The 17,256-nt window shown below is 41.2% G+C and overlaps 1 protein-coding gene across 6 annotated transcripts in view; it reads right to left on the reverse strand.

Annotated features, from left to right (window-relative positions):
• Positions 1 to 17,256, reverse strand: part of CTDSPL (CTD small phosphatase like) — an 84,945-nt gene that overhangs the window by 46,984 nt on the left and 20,705 nt on the right. Inside the window, exon 1 of one of the 6 annotated variants that reach the window (XM_064445126.1) lies at positions 9,665 to 9,774. The exons of 3 other annotated variants lie outside the window; for them this stretch is intronic. In XM_064445126.1, coding sequence (XP_064301196.1) covers positions 9,665 to 9,746 — 82 coding nt within the window. In that variant the 5' untranslated portion in view covers positions 9,747 to 9,774. Of the gene's footprint in view, positions 1 to 9,664; positions 9,775 to 17,256 lie in introns of those variants that run through there. 2 more of the 6 variants (XM_064445130.1, XM_064445128.1) reach the window with 2 other exon arrangements.

The following is a 17,256-nucleotide window of genomic DNA, read 5'->3' on the forward strand; positions in this document are numbered from 1 at the left end:
CTGGAGATTTTCCCAGTGCCGAGGTTTGGAGCGGCAGTTGAACAGGAAATACTGCACAGTCTGTGCATGCATTACATTCCTGTCCCGCCCCGAGCGGGCGGCCAACAAACAAACCTTTCTTCTAGTAAAAGAGGGGAGAGAGAGAGAGGGGGAAAAAAAAAAAGCAGACTGCACAAAGTTCACCAGCAGATGCGGTCTGTGAATCCAAACCGGCCTCTTCTGCCGATAGAAAGAATTCGACGCATTTGCAATGTTGGTGTAATGTCATGGTTTTGTGAAGCTGGACCAGCAAAGACCTGGAAGTTTAAAGATGCAAAATCTGCAGCGCTGAGCTTCTGCAGGGTGCTGTAAGCGAGCAGTAATTGCACATATGTCAAGAGGGTTTTTTTTTAAGAAGGTTTTGCCAAATATTAGTAGCAGCTTACAATCAAGCTGCAACAGTGGATCAGAACTGAATTTTGTACAGCAGAAAAGACCTATGTGCAAAGAAGGGGATTTGTTTTATTTCCATTTTGTGTGCAGCACTGAAGAACAAGGACTCAGCACTGATGTTGGTCTTCAGCCGTAGAGTAACAAACAGAATTAGTAACCAGAACATGCGTTTGTGTATCTTGACTCTTTTGAATTGCTCCCAGGTCAGCCTCATTAACCTTGGAAGATATTTGTTAATAATTTGTTAAATACTTGGGAGGGAAGGCAAAGGAGAAACAAACAAATGGAAACATGAGCAGCACACGGGGTCAGAATGGCAGTATCACAGAATTTGTAGTCACAGCTGATAGGAAGAGTATTAAGAGTCAAAAAGGCAACAAAGCAAATGTAAACAAGTATGTGTTTATGGAGCAAAAATATGTGCGGTATCCAATCTGCTCTGCCTCGGATTGTGCTTACATGTAACATGGTGGGAAAGGCAGAGGAGAACAACTCGCCTAATGCTGAGAAGCTAAAACACAGGAAAAGCAGATACAAGTGAGCAACAGGCATCTGAAGGCATCACGCAACCAACGCAGTTCACAGTTTTCCCCAAACATTAATTAAAAGCTAATATAATAGAAAAAAATAGACTTTGAACCAATGCTGATCAAACAAAAAGAAGCGAAAAACAAGCTAAAGAAAAGCACTTTGCAGAGCATGTTTCCTTACTACACGTGGTATGAATGTATGGACAGACAGACGGATACTCGCCCATGGTACAGACACGCACAGCCTCTGCAACCTCGGGCCACGTTTTCCTTAAGAAGTTGTTCCATCAAGTTACTGGAGAGCTGTAGAAGTCCCCTTTTCCGTGCTCCACAGGCACTGCGCAGCGCGTGGAACACCAAGCCGTCCACCTGCCGCCCAGGTTACATCCAATCAACTAATTTTTCAAGTCAAAGCATAACCCAACTTACAGAACACTGCCGGGCACCGTACCCCTGATCAGCTCATTTCCTTATCAAGTTTGTTCAGCTTAATAAATAGATGTTTGGGAGTTCTTTTCCCCCTATTGACCAAATTCACAACCTGAGGTTTGACTCCAAAAATTAAGCTGAGTTTCTTTCTGCCTCCTGCTGCGAAAAGGGTGACTCAAACACAGGTGACAGGTTTCGGCACTCTTCTTTTTGACTTGAAAAGTGTCAGGCAAGTGATTCACCAAAACCAAACGTAGAAGAAAATCTTCTACTCCTTCCCCTCAAATACACTACTACAGCTCCAACCAAAGCCTTACCAAAACCTTGCTCATCTGAGGAGAATAAGCTTAATTTACTTTTCCTAAATATAGCTGTTAAGATGTTCCCATAGAGACAGTGACATTCCCAACTGTACTTTTTGCAGCAAACACTTCAGTAAGACATAAAATCTAAAGTATTAGTCCATTTTTGCAAGCTTCCTCATCTCTTTCCTAGGAACGGCTCTTCTCCAATGGATTCATCTCGCAAAAACGCTGTTAAAGAGCGCTCCCTTGCAAGGAAAAGTTTTGTTTCTCTATTTTACCTTATGATTTTTTTTTGTTCATTCCCTGGGGATATTTTGGGAAAGGCTACAATCCTCATTCCTGCCAGGGAAATCACTTATCCAAAATTTGCTCCCCAAAAGATACATCCCTAATAGTAAAAATCAAACTAGGGTGCCTTTTTGGTTTTTTTGTAGCTCCTTTGATGCCTATTTCCAACTACCACTCATTTCTCCCAATCCATTGCTATTCTGTGGATATCGAGTGCAGTTCTCATAAAACACCCACTCTGCAAGAAAGTACACGTTTAAAATGATGCTGTTTCTGGTAACATGTTTTATAGAACCAAGGGCATTTTAATAACGTAACTTCTGGAAAAGACTCTGTCTTAACCGAGTAAGGAACATGCTTGGCTATGAAAGATCTTTCTTTGGAAGAAAAACAGAAGTTGTATAAGTTCAAAGAGACATTGACTTTAATAGAGATGTAGTTATTTGGACCAATTAATGTTTTTCTCCATTCCCCCTCTTCCCCCCCACAAATTTCTCTAGACTGTGAAACCCAGAAGCAAAGAAAGCAAGAGGAACCCCGCTCATTTGGAAGAAGGAACTTTCTCTAAATCACGCTAGGACCTATGCTTTGGTTATTAGTATGATCCAAAACCTAAAACCGCTCTCGCAATCAAGTTACAGCCAGCATACAGCTAGTACCACTTTGGCAGGTTGTTTGAATTCAGGGGTTTTTGGAGCAAAATTAAAACATCAGATTTTTATTATAAACTTAATTCTTGCATGTTTAGTCGCAGGGATTTCTCAAGGAGCAGTCTGTAAGACACTTCAGTGTATCTGCTCAGACAGAATCCCACTTAAGAGGAGTTGTTGCCAAAGTCGTTTCTCCTCCAGCTTTAGCTTCCATGGAGTAGGTTTTACCCAACCTTACGTTACCCTTCATGAATTCATTTTTTCCAAATATTTGCAACATTTATGAACATCAACCATTGCAGTGTTTCAGTTCCATGGAATTGTCATCTGCAGAACAGCAGCAGTGCCAGGTATCTCTGAGGAAAAGTTTAAGCTGTAGTTCATCTCTCTGTAACAGAGCAGCTATTGTTATACTCCTAAGTAAAAAGCTAAGTAAAAAAAACCAAACCCACAAAAGCGTATTACAAATTGTCATCAATAATTTGCTAAAATACCTAGCACTGCCCTGGTGAAGCACGAGCCCTCTCTCCCTGGCTTTCAAACTCCCCTCCCCTGGGGTGTGTTTAAAAAGGCCAGCAGCATACATGCTCTCATTTTTGAAAGACAAATGTAATGTACTCATATTAAATTTAAAACATCTAAATGTCTATTCTGAATCCTAATCAAGTACCAAAAACAAACCAAAAAGCCCCACAGCTGACTGCCATGGAAGGAACAGGCAAAACCAACATAGATCTGACATTATTTCAAAATGTCCAGCGGTCTGATACAGAGAGACTTTATTTCCTTACTGGCTGTGTGCGTACATTGTACCAAAACACAAAGCTGAACCAAATATCAAATTCACCTTTAAAAAACCTTCGACTTACATTTATCTTTTTCTATATATAAATTATGGACTTGCTAAATGAGGAATTTCACCTTAAGAATTAAAAAGCCTGAAGTGATAACTATCAACAGCCTATAAGGTAATTCAACCAATGCCAGCATCTACTGTAGCAGCATGGACTGCGGGAACTGCTTAACATTAAGTGTATTTTCAGCTGATCTCAAGGAATAAGTTGAAAATACTCATTCCTAGCCCTTCAAACTTTGTACTTTGGATTTAAGATTATTTTACCCATTCAGCATTCCACGACCATTAAAAGCAGCACATCACCCCCTGGAAATATGATATTCAGAAAGCTAAAACTAGATTAAGACTGAAACAAAAGATACAGGAAACTGCAAGCTTTGTATGATAAAGTTACTGCAGTTTTAACAGAAAAAGCAGCAAAACTTGCCCAACTTCCAGCAATTCCTTTCAAGAACAAAGCCACATTTCATTGCCTGTTTAGAAATTCAGATAATAAAAAATGAAAATAAATTAATTTTTTCTTATTCCATTAAGCTTAACAGAAGGGGATTTTTTTAAAAAGCGTTTTGGTGCCTTAAACAAGTACTTAGATGCCTCGACCAAACTGACAGTTCAGCTGCAGGTTGAAACAGCTGCAGACATGTTTAATTGTTTCTCCAAATACCCAGAACACCAAGTACTTTTGACCTATTTGAATTATCCTCAGCTTTGTACTAGAAGGAATGCACACAATTTAATAGCCATGCTTTAACTTCTAACAATCCTGTAAAGCAGAAAGGTAGCCACTTGCTATTTTACATGTAAGTCTTAAGAAGGCTTGAATAACTGACCGCTGTGTAATAACTGAAGATGTTGAATAACCAGTGTCTTCAGGACTACAGGTTTGGAAAAGTTAAAAATAAACTGTTTCCTTAATTCTACCAGGAAAAAAAAAAAGAGAAGAGAAACCAAACCAAACCCAAAACAGTACAGTAACTTTCTGTTGTTTACTGGAGCAAGAGCAATGACATTTGTAATTATGTGGATACATCCTACAAAATCCACTCCTGTTATCCCCAAACAAAGGCCACATATTGATCTTATCTAAGGTAGAATAAAGGAAGGTAAAAATAGCACCTGCGCCCATTAACAAAATTAAAACTCCTTCCTAGCTTACTTCTTCAGGATGTGCCTTTGTGCTAATTGTAAGAGATAACCAAGGCATGATGCAACAGAAATTACTCTAATTTTACAGCTCGCCCAGGTCCCAGCCTCTCTCAACCTCTATTCTTGCTCAGGCTGTTTATGTAGAACACTTCCAGATCACAATCTGGCAAAAAAAGCCTGTTTCCTTCATCACTGATGGAGTGGTGAGGGTGAGCGGTTTATTTAGTACATAATGACACAATACTACCCCCGCCGCTTTGCATCCTTTTCTCACTTGGGATAAAAGAGCCAGACTTTTACTATTTACATTCAACAGATCTTACTGCCCTGTTGTTTTTGGCGCTAAAGAAAGCCAGGTCTTGCAGAGCACTTACTCTTCATCTCTTAGGGAGGTAGGATCCTTGTCTAATCACCAGCACTTCTAAAAGCAGAGGTCCCAAGTAGGCTCCGGGGAGAGAAGCAGCTGATGATCTCATGCAGGAGCCCAAACCAGATGGCTGATCCAGTACATTTATTGCACTTAGCTCAGATGGAAAATCCCAGGCATACAGACCCATAAATGTTAAATCATATGAAGTCTATACCTACATATATACTCCAGCACTTAGTAGGCCATCTTTAGGATCTGGCCCTTCTCCTCTCCCCAGGACAATAAGCTCTAACCTTACGGAACCCCAGCCAGCACCGACACTCAGCATCGCTCCTCTTCAGTTATTTCACGCTCTCTGCGCAGCTCTAACTGACTCGGACTTTGCCAGTTTGCAGTTGAGATGCCCGTACCGGCTCTGCAAGCAGGTGTTCACACAACAAACCCCTCCGCAATGTGGGTCGTAACTCAAACTGAGACGGAAGAGGGGGACGGCAACAACAATTTCTAACTGAAAACTGTACGGGTGCCTCTGGGAGACCCGGCTGCGTACGGCAGAACTTGCACTGAGAAAAGCGTTGCCTAAGACGGTCACACCTGCCACAGCTGCATGTGCTGTTTATCCTAATAGCTTTAAAAATCCCTTTTGGCCCAAATAATAAGTATTATGTCCTGTACTATAAAACGGCATAAGCTATTTTAAAAGCTTTCTTCTGGCTACTGGCTGAGTGCTATTAGTTTGGGCAGAGCCTCTCCCTATCCATTTAGCTCCTTCTGCCCAGCCCCAGCATATTCAGTGAATTACTAAAATCTAAACAGGCTTCTGCATTTGAATTAATCTCCCAAAGCTATATAAAGCTAAAGCAGAAAAGCATTGTATGCGATTGCATGCCTGCTGCAAAACAAGACAAATATCTGGCATCTCTCCCACTCCCACATAACCAAAATGAGAAGGACAAATAGTTGCGTATCGGCTTGCTTCATTACTGCCTTTCTTCCACAATCATGTTTTTCTTGGGGACATAGGAAAACGTGACAAGAGAAATGCACAACCAAACACGATTTTCTCAGACCAAAATTTAACAGTACAAATCTGGAGCTAACTCTTGTACGGCTACGGAGACATCCTCCTTTCTGCTGAAGAACTCCTCTCCAGTAATACGTGTGCATGAGCAAAGGCGCGAGTCCCCTCCCATGGTCCCAACACAAGCAAGGAACTCCAGCCCTACAAAATAAACAAAGTAAGGTCTGGTGTGTTTAAGGCACACATTGCCAAATATCTCCTGCCAAGACCCAGAAAGCTAGTGGGGGGGAAGTTTCTGAGTGGTAATGCGCCTCCACATTAAACAGAAATAATAATAATAACAACAACAACAATAATAATAATATTGTTATTTAATTCTATCATTATAGCTCCAAAGTAACTTCTATGGATATTCTCCTCAGCCTCCTGGCAGTTCAGTCACCAGCCCAGCTGGCCACAGGCAGTGTTCACAAAGCCAAGCTGAGAAGCACTTGTAGGGCACAATCCGATTTGTCTACACTAGAACCCACCCTAAAAATGCCAATATTTTTTTTATTTCCCTCCGCTGAGAGCTGCTGCTGAATAGCTCAGCTGTTTATGTTGCAAACACTTGCAGTTAGGGGAAAGATCACCATCCCCCGCATCACTTCTTTAGACTTTCCTGTAAGTCAGCAGAGTTGGCCAAGACCAAAAACCATCCATCAGGCTTGCTTATCCTAAAAATGCTGCAAAATAACCCCTTCATTTAATCCTACTGCTCCTCTACCCATACCAATACTATTTCCTAACTGCTCCTGACTCCCAGACTCTCAATCTGCATATCCAAAATACAAATGGAAAATGCTGTTCATACGAAAACCAAAACAAAACACAGGCTTAACATGAGGTTCCTCAACAAGGTTGAACCAGGAACACTGGACATCAAATGTGGCCTCCTACACCCCCAATGAGCTGCTGAGCGTACCCCAGCTTGCAGCGTGCCTGGGGACTCCAGAGAGTTCCCCAGGGAATGCTGCAAGAAAAATGCCACAGTACAGAAAGTCTGATGACAGATCATTTCATGGAACATAATTCGCCCAAAATACCACGTGTACCAGCTCAAAGACCACAACACAATTCGCAAGGGAAAGAGCTTACACAAACGGGGCAGAGCTGCTGGATGGCTTTTCACAGCTGCTTTTTCTCCACTCTTCCTCCCTCCTTTTGCCAAGGGTGAAAGTGGAAAATTTTTTCATCCAGAGGATGCCTTGGACACTGAGTTTCGCAGGACTTAAGCAAGCACATTATCCACAAAACTTGTTTTGTTTTGGGTTTGGTTTTTTTTTTCCTTCCTCATTTGAGAAAACTCAATTGTTTGAAGATCTTGTTCAATCAGGTTGCGCACATTTATAGGTGAGCGCCAGCGTTGTAGAGGCTGTTTCATCCCTTCCTTTAATGAAGGATGAGCACAGTTTCCAAATACTTTTGACAAGCCACACGTTAAAACACGTTTCACCGCCATCCGATAACAATGTGAGGTAATTACAGCGCTTGCGTAATGTTTGTGCCTGCTTTCTGGCCACAGGTTTTCAGTTTCCCACCGCTATCTTAAGTCTCCATTTCAATCCCAAGGATAGGTGTATCTTCACAAATAACGTTAAAAAAATGCAAGTTCTAGATATCTGCGACATTCCTCCTGCTCTTCTGCTTATGGTACAAACATCTGTATCTGCTTGTGTTTTATGTCATTGGAAAAATCACAGCAATCGTTAAGGAATGTGGCTGGAAACGAATACGTAAAAAAAAGAGCTAGAAATACGTAGTTTCCCTTGCAACCGCAAGTTTTGGGTGCTTCCCTTAAAAGGAAAGACAACACAAAAATCCAAGTAATGCCAGAAGGTACTAACTGATCCAAGGAACAACTGGGGACACTGAATTGAGGCTTCCTTAAACCTTCGGATGAAGTGACAAAAGACAATACTATATTGTACTTCTTGATAGGATGTATGCACTGCACAGACAAAAAGGTCGACCCCACCAATTAAGACAACCAGCAAAGTCTAAAGAGAACCTGGTTCACTTTTCTGCTCCACTCCGACCTTCTGTTCTTTTGGGCAAGTGGCTTCATATGTTTTGCGCAACAGTTCCTTGTCTATAGAACAACTTTTTAAACCCAGGCTGAAAAACACCATCAAAATATTCCCTGCTTCACTTTCATGCTTAGGTAAGGCACACACAGAGCCTTTCACTAGGAGCTTGGGGCTGAATATATATTAAAAATTCAGAAGTGCTCATATAATTGAATGGTAAGGTCTAAAGGAGTACTTAGCTTGTAACATCCTAACTTTATTCCCATATCACAGGTACTATAAATTCCTGCAAATTCCTGCAGTGCTATCATGCGCTGTTTTATCCAACGTATTCTAGAAGCAACATTAACTGCATGTAAGAAATACTTAAATATTAAGGACCTCACCTAGCAGTAACAATTTAAGTTAGGGCTTCCACAAAATAATTGTGGCGTTGGGTGCATAGTTATTACTAATTACAAATATTTTTCCTATTAATAAACTAATTGTTCCTTAAGATTTGAGTAAAGCAATGGAAAAAAGTATCTTGAGAGCTCTTGTCTGAACATGCAACTTGGTGTTCCTTTTTCTTAAGTCATTTCAGGCAACTAAACCAAGCATGATCTAGGAATGAGAAAGTACACTGAAAAGTACAAATCAAAGAGATCACTAAAGATGATGTCACTTGGCTTATACTTCTTGTTTATAGTGATAGGACAGCAGAAAATGTAATCACAAACATAAGTTTGCACCAGGTTGAAAATATTCCATATTGAAAGAATTTATTATATTACATAATGCTAAAGAGCTTTAAATGTTTTTCCAAATTCCATTTCCATGCCATAGATAGAAAAGCTCACGCACATTTTGCCTGCCTTAATAAACCAACAGTACATACGTATATGCGTGAATACGTTACATCCATACGCACACATCTGGAAAAGCTAGCTTGAAAGTGGTACAAGTAACAAAAACATGTAGCCCAGCCCTGTATCCAAACCAGAGAGGTAATAATTCTTAGACACGGACTTTAAAACAGCTTCAGTGAACAGCCACTCTGTCACTCTAAAAAGCACATTCTAACTAGAATTACCCTGACATTTTTTTTTTTTTAAGGAATTGCATTGCAGTAATATTGTACGAATTATTCAATGATCCTATCAGCTTATTTTCAACACAATTCTGGTTCCTCTTCCCTGAGGAAATTCCAATAGTACTTGCATGCACCACTCCAGGATTAGCAAGAGTTAGAGTCCTTTACACTATTTTTTTTTCCTGTACAGGTAATGTATTCTTCAAGCTCATTTCTACTGAGGGGAGAAAAAAAAGCTTTCAGCTTTGCTTTCCTCATGAATAATACATTAGAAATTTAATATTAGAGAACAAATCTTCTTTTCAAGCCTCCAGAAGCAGTACTATATTAGCCCTATTACTTTGAAAAGATTCGTGTACACATTTAAATAGGTATAAACCATAAGCTCCTGTTTTCCATAATTAAGCTCTAACAAAATATTTCACCGTTTATCAGACCAATTCTAAAACAACACTGTATAGCTTTGTAACTGCCATCACAAAAGATAATCACTTACCGTATCCACAATAAGGAATGTAATGCTTTTTGGTCCATAACTCAGTGTTATAATCTGAAGTAGAACAGATTTTCTCAGCCATTCATGAAAACCGGTTTGTTTACACAAAGGAGACAAGAGAATCCTGATTTCGAGTAGGCATCTGTAGGCCACATTACTAATATAATATGTAAATAAAACAAAATTCCACAAGCAAAACCATTTACAGCAGCAAAAAATTATGTAGGAGAGCAGAGGGAGCAAAATAACTGCCTGTTAAAAGGATGAAAACTTCTAGGAAGAGAAGAGTCCTTCTAAGAACGGCAGCCGCATCGATCTTGTCTAAGCCTTGACTCCACAGTCTGATGGCTCCGCTACGGCCTCAGGCTTCTTATTCCTTCCTAGATTTGTATAAAAATAAACAAACTGCAGAATATGAACCCAGATGTTTCAGAAATCAGAAAGCAAGATTCCAATTATACTCTACTACAGAAGTATTTTTAAGTGTTTGTGTCTGGCAAGACTGCGTTAGAAGGCAGTATCACTGAGTTCAGTTCCCTGGAGCCTTCAAGTATCTTTTCCAGGAAGCCACCAGCAAGTTAAGGACACTTAAGGAACTGGACAAGGTGTCCTTTGAGAAAGGAGCACATGCACTACAATCTGCAGAATAAAGGACAAATATAACAAACACAGACTTTGTCTTCATTTCTATGTGTTGTCTCTGCTGGAAGGATTAGTAGAATAAGGAAGGGAGATTGAGGACAGAAAAGTCATTTTTATTAAGGTGACTGGAAGAAATTTGTTACAGACTCGACTGCCCGGCTGCAACTACAGGTTTAAGTCAACTTTCAGCCCAGTTATTCTTTAAAGAGATCTTTTAATTTCTCTTCTGTAAGGTACTGCATTCCACAAGAGCTGGGATACTCTGCTTATTATCACAGCAAGAAAGTAAGAAAAGGAAAGTTTCCTCCTTTACCTAATTTACTACAAATGCTTTTTCAATTATTATTAATTTATTAGCACTCCAAGATATAATTCTGGGTTGGATTTTCACATGGCTCTTCACGTTCCCTACAAAAAGACATATCAAAGGTGCAAGACATGAGAAAGAGAGACTCTGTAGTGCCTGGTTTGCAGACAACTAGGCTTGTAAACGTCATTTGATCGTCGGTTCCCAAATCAGAGATTGTGGAAGCGAGGTGTAAATCCTGTCAAAATAATGTCTTTAACTGAGCTTTCAAAGGGAAGTGAGGTCCCAGCAAGGCTTTGGAATCAGCACTACTGAGTCACTTGGTTTTGCAGTGTTCAAGCCTCCTACAAACCTGGAGCTCTTTGACTAGATCACGTGGATTCCTCATGTTATTTTTTTCCTGAGAACTTCTATTTTCCTACTTCTCAACATTTGCTTTAATCTTAAATAATAAAATTCATGAGAGGAGGTCTTTTACCTAAACCCTCCCAGAAAGAAAACCCTATTGCTTTCTGAACCGTTAAAACCACGAGAAACTGCCCATCTGCTGAGCTGCCCTCATCCACGTCCTGCGCTCGGCACAGCGAGAGGGCAGCTTTGCACAGTGACTGCCCCAAATGTCACTCGTGTCCCACAGCAGGAAGTCCACCCAGCAGCAGCTGGCACGCAGCGCAGCAAACCGCACGGTCTATGTTTGTCCTTTACCCTTTTTCCTTTTGGCTGGCGTCTCGGGTTCGTGAGCTCCTCTCCCCTTATACAGGAAGCTGGGGCCTCAAGCTTAATCCTGCACATTCAGTTCTCTTCTCTTCCAGCTACCACTACAAACATATTCTCCCAGCGAAAAAAGCCGCACCGAAAGCTCTCGCAATCAAATCTTCGCTAAACTTATCCATGGTGAGATTATTTCTCCCTATTTCTTAGAGAAAACTGAAGGAAAGACATATTAACAAATTCCTGCGGCTCAACAAACCTACTAAACATTATTTGTCAAGACAGACAGCAGATAATCCACATCTATAGGTACAAACCTTACAACACCACTACAACCAGATAACCACGAATGTCCTAATATCTTTATTCACATGTTTTGGCATTACGCTTCAGTCACTTTGCACTCGAGCACTCTCACTGGCTTTTGTGCGGGTTGGGGACACGGCAGCAACAGCAGATTTGCGTGCGATGGGTGGGAAGATGGGGAAGATGTGGTTGCAAGCAGAGAAGCTTGGCTACAGCAGCCTGGGAATCCAACGCAGCAGATCAAGGGGGTAATGGGAGGACGGAGGAGTCTATAACTCTAATGTCTCCTCTTCTACTCTGAAAGCAGTTGAGTTTCTCTTCACTAAGGCATCTATCTCCTCTACTGCTCTGCCTGCTCACTCCGTGCCAGTCTCTGGACTCTACCATCAGCCCCTTTCATCCTCAGAACAGCTTGTTTCTTTCTCAGCCTAAGAGGGTGCACCTCCTTTTTCTCTCTCTTGGCCATTACACCACCACCAGGATCACCCCAGTATGTTCTGGGGTGGGGAAAAAAACAACCAACCAAGAACCAAATTTCTGTATCTTGAAATGTAGCATTCTGATATGTTATTTTTGTGTGCGTGTGTGAGAGAGAGATCCCCACAAAACCCTCTCCCCGAGCAGCTTCCTCAGTTCCTTCTTCCTGAACTTTATGGCCTAAAATAGAGTAAAAAACCCTTCCTATCATCCTTTCAAATTATTTTGGCACTTCCTCAATTATTGACTCCAGGTAAAACTACTGTACTATGCATAAAAGACATCTGGAATTTGCTTAATTGTGTACCTGGCACTTAAGAAGGGTAGGATTGCCCCGATCCCAGACTCACCATTCCTTCAGTTGCTGCCTAAGATCACCAGCTAACTCCACTACAGTTTTTACTGGATTTACTCTAAATAATTTTATAGCTTCTAAGATGTAGACAGCACAGCAGCAAATTACTGTTGACTTAAGCACCAACTGTTGTGTCGAAAGCCTCATCAAAAGGAGCTTGATGTATCTTCTAACACCTGTGGTCTGCTGAATAACTGCAGCTACTCACCAGAAGTACCGCAGGTTGTGCGAAGGGCACCACAAAACGAGGCTGTATTAGAGCACCCTCCCTACCATCAGTCCCTCGAGGTGTTCTGCAAAAAGCATTTGATATGGCTAAGAGAAAAGGTACCTTCTCAAAAGGGATGGAAGAAGGGCTACTGCTTGAAGTATGACAGCTGAATTGATTTCTTTTAGGTTGTTTGACCTGCTGATTCAAGGTGCTTCCAGTGATATGAATGAACCCGACGCTTTTAAACGCTCATCCTTTATCTCATCTTCAACTACGGAGATCCCATAGCCATTGATACGTAATGTTTAATAATGTAATAGCAAGAAGAGGTGGGAAGAAAGGAAAAGAAGTAGCTATAGATGGATTAGCTACATGCAGAATTAACCACATCAGCACACCTTTTCTATATTGTCTGCCAATACTAGCACTATTGTGATTCCTGTTGGCAAACTAACCTTGAAATGTTGTGGTCCCATCAGGCACAGAAAGCACGGGCAGATACATAAATAAATAAAAATCAGAATTCCCACCCCCACCAGGATAAAAAAAAAGTTCCCAATTTGTTCAGCCTTTCACTGCAGGTCAGCTTCTCTAGTCTCATTTCTTTCTCCCTGCTCCTTGGAAAGCTCTCAAATCCAAATCTAGTGCTCAAAGCTTTACACAGCAGTTCAGAAGCCTTTCCAAAACAGGGTACAGCAGGGCGACTTCACCGCTCTTACAAATCAGCTGTCACATTGGAATGCGTAAACAGGCATATATCTTTTTTTTTACTGCTGCGTGTCGAATCCAACTACTACAAATATCTCAGGATTTTCTATGGGCTAGCAACACAACCAGTTGTCCTTTCCTCTCCCGTTTTGCAGTGGATTATTCCACAAAATCCTGAAATAGTCTGATGAAGTAACATGAAAAACACAGGATGTACATTTAGCTCATCCAGTTCCTTTCTATTTTTAGTGGAAACACCCAGAATGTCTTTTATTTCAGTACCTGCAGATTCAGTATCTTCTCCATTGCATCATCCAGGTCATTAATGACCGTCCGGCGCCAGACCCAGGACAGACCGCTGCACAGTCCCACCTGCCTCATCCCTTCGAAGGCCCTGAGCTATTGACACATTATGCAAAGACTTCTGCACCCATTTAGAGCAGTTTATATGCAGACCACATTTTTCTAGTTTAGAGCCTTAAAAAGCTTCACTTCACCTCAGGGTAATCTACTAGTTTTTCCTTTCCGTGTTACCAAGTTACAGAAATAAGTTCAGTTTCTCTGACATGGTTTATTTTTGAAAAGAAAAATCTGCTGGATATTGCCGGTTTCCTTGGTTTCTTGCAATTTTCTTATGTTTCCATGTTCCTTTCTAAAAACTGAAATTAGAAATTATGAATAAGACAGTCTAAGTATTATGCTCATTCTTCTGGTTTTTTTTAGAAGCTTATTTACTCTTCCCAAGGTGTCAGAGGTAACAGCTCGCAGCTCTGAAGTTGTATAGTTTCACACCAGCCACTAAGCATCCAGTGATTTAATTTGCCATCTGCTCTCAATTAAAGTCTTAGCCAAAGACTGATACAAGCTTCCCTTCCCCCATTTCAATAAAATATTTTTGTGTCAGAAGTTGGTAACTTCCTCTTCCTGCTGAGCAGCAGACCAAATCCTTTGTCTTCCTTTTATTGCTAAAATACTTGCTGATTCTTCATATTCCCTGCAACCACAGCTAGGTGCATGTTCTGGCGAGCACAAGTCACAGAACATAAAAAAATTAATTCAAAAAAATTAAAAACCAACAACAAATATCAGAGAAGCAAGAATATTCTTTTCTACTTATTCCTGCTGAAATCTTCTCTACTGGAAACTAGGTCAGGCGTTCTTCCTTCCTTCCTTCCCTGTCCTGGAGAAACTTATCAAGTCAGTGAGTTACTATATTTTCTATCCCTCATTTGAACTGGGACAGTTTGTGCTTGCCTCCATAACAAAAAATTCTGCTAAGCTGCCACCTCATCTGAAGTCCTCTTTCAGGTTTGCATCTGTAAGAACTCTGAGTCACATCTCCCTCTTCTCAGAGTTTATTGAGGTTTGCAATCTTGTAGCTCACTGATTTTAGTGTTGTTGCTCTCTTTCTCTCCCTTCCCTCCTTGAATCCCCTGATGAATGCCACCATTTCACAGTCTCCCCTTCCAAACCACCTTCCACTTCTGTGCTCTTGGTGCCTCCCTACCCAGAGCTCGGCAATGCACCTCTAAGGCTCTCTCACAGCCGCCCTTCCTACATCAAAGCCTGTTTGGACACTAGGAGGATGTGCTGCACAACATGCCCTGCCTGTAACTCCTTCCCCAAGCGTCTAGTTGCAAAAAATAACTTCACCCCATCATCTGTGGTTTCAATCACTCTGCGAGTCTTATAGAGCACATAAGGCACGTGCTAACTGCAAGATACTATCAGGTACTCGAGTGAAAGCATGGTAAGGATACAAAGATGGCCAAGAAAAACTTCCTACCCCAATGTGACTGTACTGACATCCTCAGCAGTGCTCACTTTTACAGCCTAAGAAGAGACGTGTCTTCATGGAACGCGGCCACTACAGAAGCTTTCTGGTGCTACCATTTTACAGTAAGTTTTATTATTTCTAACATTTCATCTAGGTCTTTCTTTCTTACATAACTCCACAAATGAAGTTCAACTACTCAGTTACTATGTCCTAAAAGCCTGTCACAAAGCTGTTGGGTGCTTCACCGCCTAACAGCGAGCGTGCCCGAAGCAGACACTATATTGCCACGTGGCTACTGAGCAAGGACAGCACTGAAGGTACGTTGTTATGATGTACCATAGTCGAGTGCAGCGGTCTTCAAACGGCAAGTCCAAACTTTATGTGCTCTGTATCACTGTCAGTGTTCCTGTTCCTACAAAGCACATCCTAGTCCATCCTACAAAATGCGCCGTGTGAACTCAGACTGCAAGCTGGCTCTTCCTGCACAAAAGACAAGTCCAGCACCTCCGAAGTTCATGTTTGGCTTAAAGAGGTGTCATCTGTGGCAGGTGAAGGACTCTGCCCAAACTGAAATTCTCTCCTGTGACAGACCCTGCACTTTCCAGCCCTTTGCAGATCCCCTCCTTCCAAAACCGCAGCTTTTACGACATCTGCCGCAACATTCGGGTCACGCCGATCCTTTTTCACAAACGCACAACTCGCCTCAGATCTTCTTAAAACATAATTGCTGGAACAAGTCTTCATGTCTAGATGAAATATGAAAGCCATTTTGAGAGAGGTGCATATTAATCCTTAATGGATGAATCTTGCTTTCTTAGCAAGACAATTTTAAAGAAAAGCCAGAGAGGCTGTAGCGCACGAAAGTGAGCTGTAATGCTGCTCAGATCCCCATATAAGCACCTCTCAACAGGGCATGTTTCCCCTTTTGATCAAAAGAGGCCTGACCTGTCTACAACCTTTTCTGCCTGAGCTGCAAAGCTGCCCAGCTCCCTTTAAGAAAGCTGTCACCAAGACCAAAGTTTCCACTCTGTGACTAACCACACTGAAATAGAAGTATTTTTGTTTGGTGGGTTTTTTTTCCCCGTCCTTTTTTGTTTGTTTGCAGCTTTTTTCTGAATTAGTTCTGAACTCAAAGGCCTGGGAGACAGGATTTAAAAAAAAAAAAAAAACAAACAAAAAACTTTGTGTAATTTTGTACTGTTTCTTAATTCATCTTTGAAGACAGTGTGGAGTATTGGTAAGAAACACAGGTCCACAGGCTCAGCAGTCAGTAAAACACCTTTGCATTTCCTTAGGCTTTCCTTATAAGTAGAATATAAACTGATCCCCAACACTTTAATCAGTATTAAGCATCCTTACAAGAACAGATTAAAAGTATTTTGTGGTTGTCCCAGGCTGATTTTTTTTAAATGAACACACTACCTCTGAAAAGCATTGTATGTCCAAATGTTAACAGGAAGCTTAAACGTTAAAGAAAAAAAAAAACAAAACAAACTGCAGAATTCAAGGAGTCCAAACAAAAGATGAAACAGGGCGTTCAAGACCAACAATGCTTACAGCTCGGACTGACACCACCAGGTTCCCATCATGTTTCAAGCAATAACCACCGTCACCATGCAGTGGAGCTAGCAGAGGAGGTCCCCGAACTTAAAACAATCTCACGTAGAGAACAAATGTTTCTACCACCATGCTCAACCTAGGCTATCGCTTGACACACAGGCATGCTCAAATCTGTTCAGCCGTTCTGCGTATATATGCATGCCAAGCAGATGAAGAGAATCGCATTTGTAGTGATGAATGAAATGACTACAGGCACATTTGTAATGTTTCATGTCAACGGTGACATGTTCATCTATCAGGTTTTCAACATGTACAACCACCTTTCCATCATGAGATGTCTTATTATAGACTCCAGTAAAAGCAACCGCAACAATTAACAATCTGTTTGGCACATTTCTCTCTCCAGGTAGCTCATGAAGTCAAAATGACGGTGGGAAGAAAAGGATGAATCGTAAGGAAAACCAGTATCATTTATGACGGTGACGATAAGAGTTCAGACTCGATACGCTTCCAAGAAGTCACCTGATGATCCCATCCT

This window comes from Phalacrocorax carbo, chromosome 2, assembly GCF_963921805.1.
Source record: "Phalacrocorax carbo chromosome 2, bPhaCar2.1, whole genome shotgun sequence".
In the NCBI taxonomy this organism is placed as follows: Eukaryota; Metazoa; Chordata; class Aves; order Suliformes; family Phalacrocoracidae; genus Phalacrocorax; species Phalacrocorax carbo.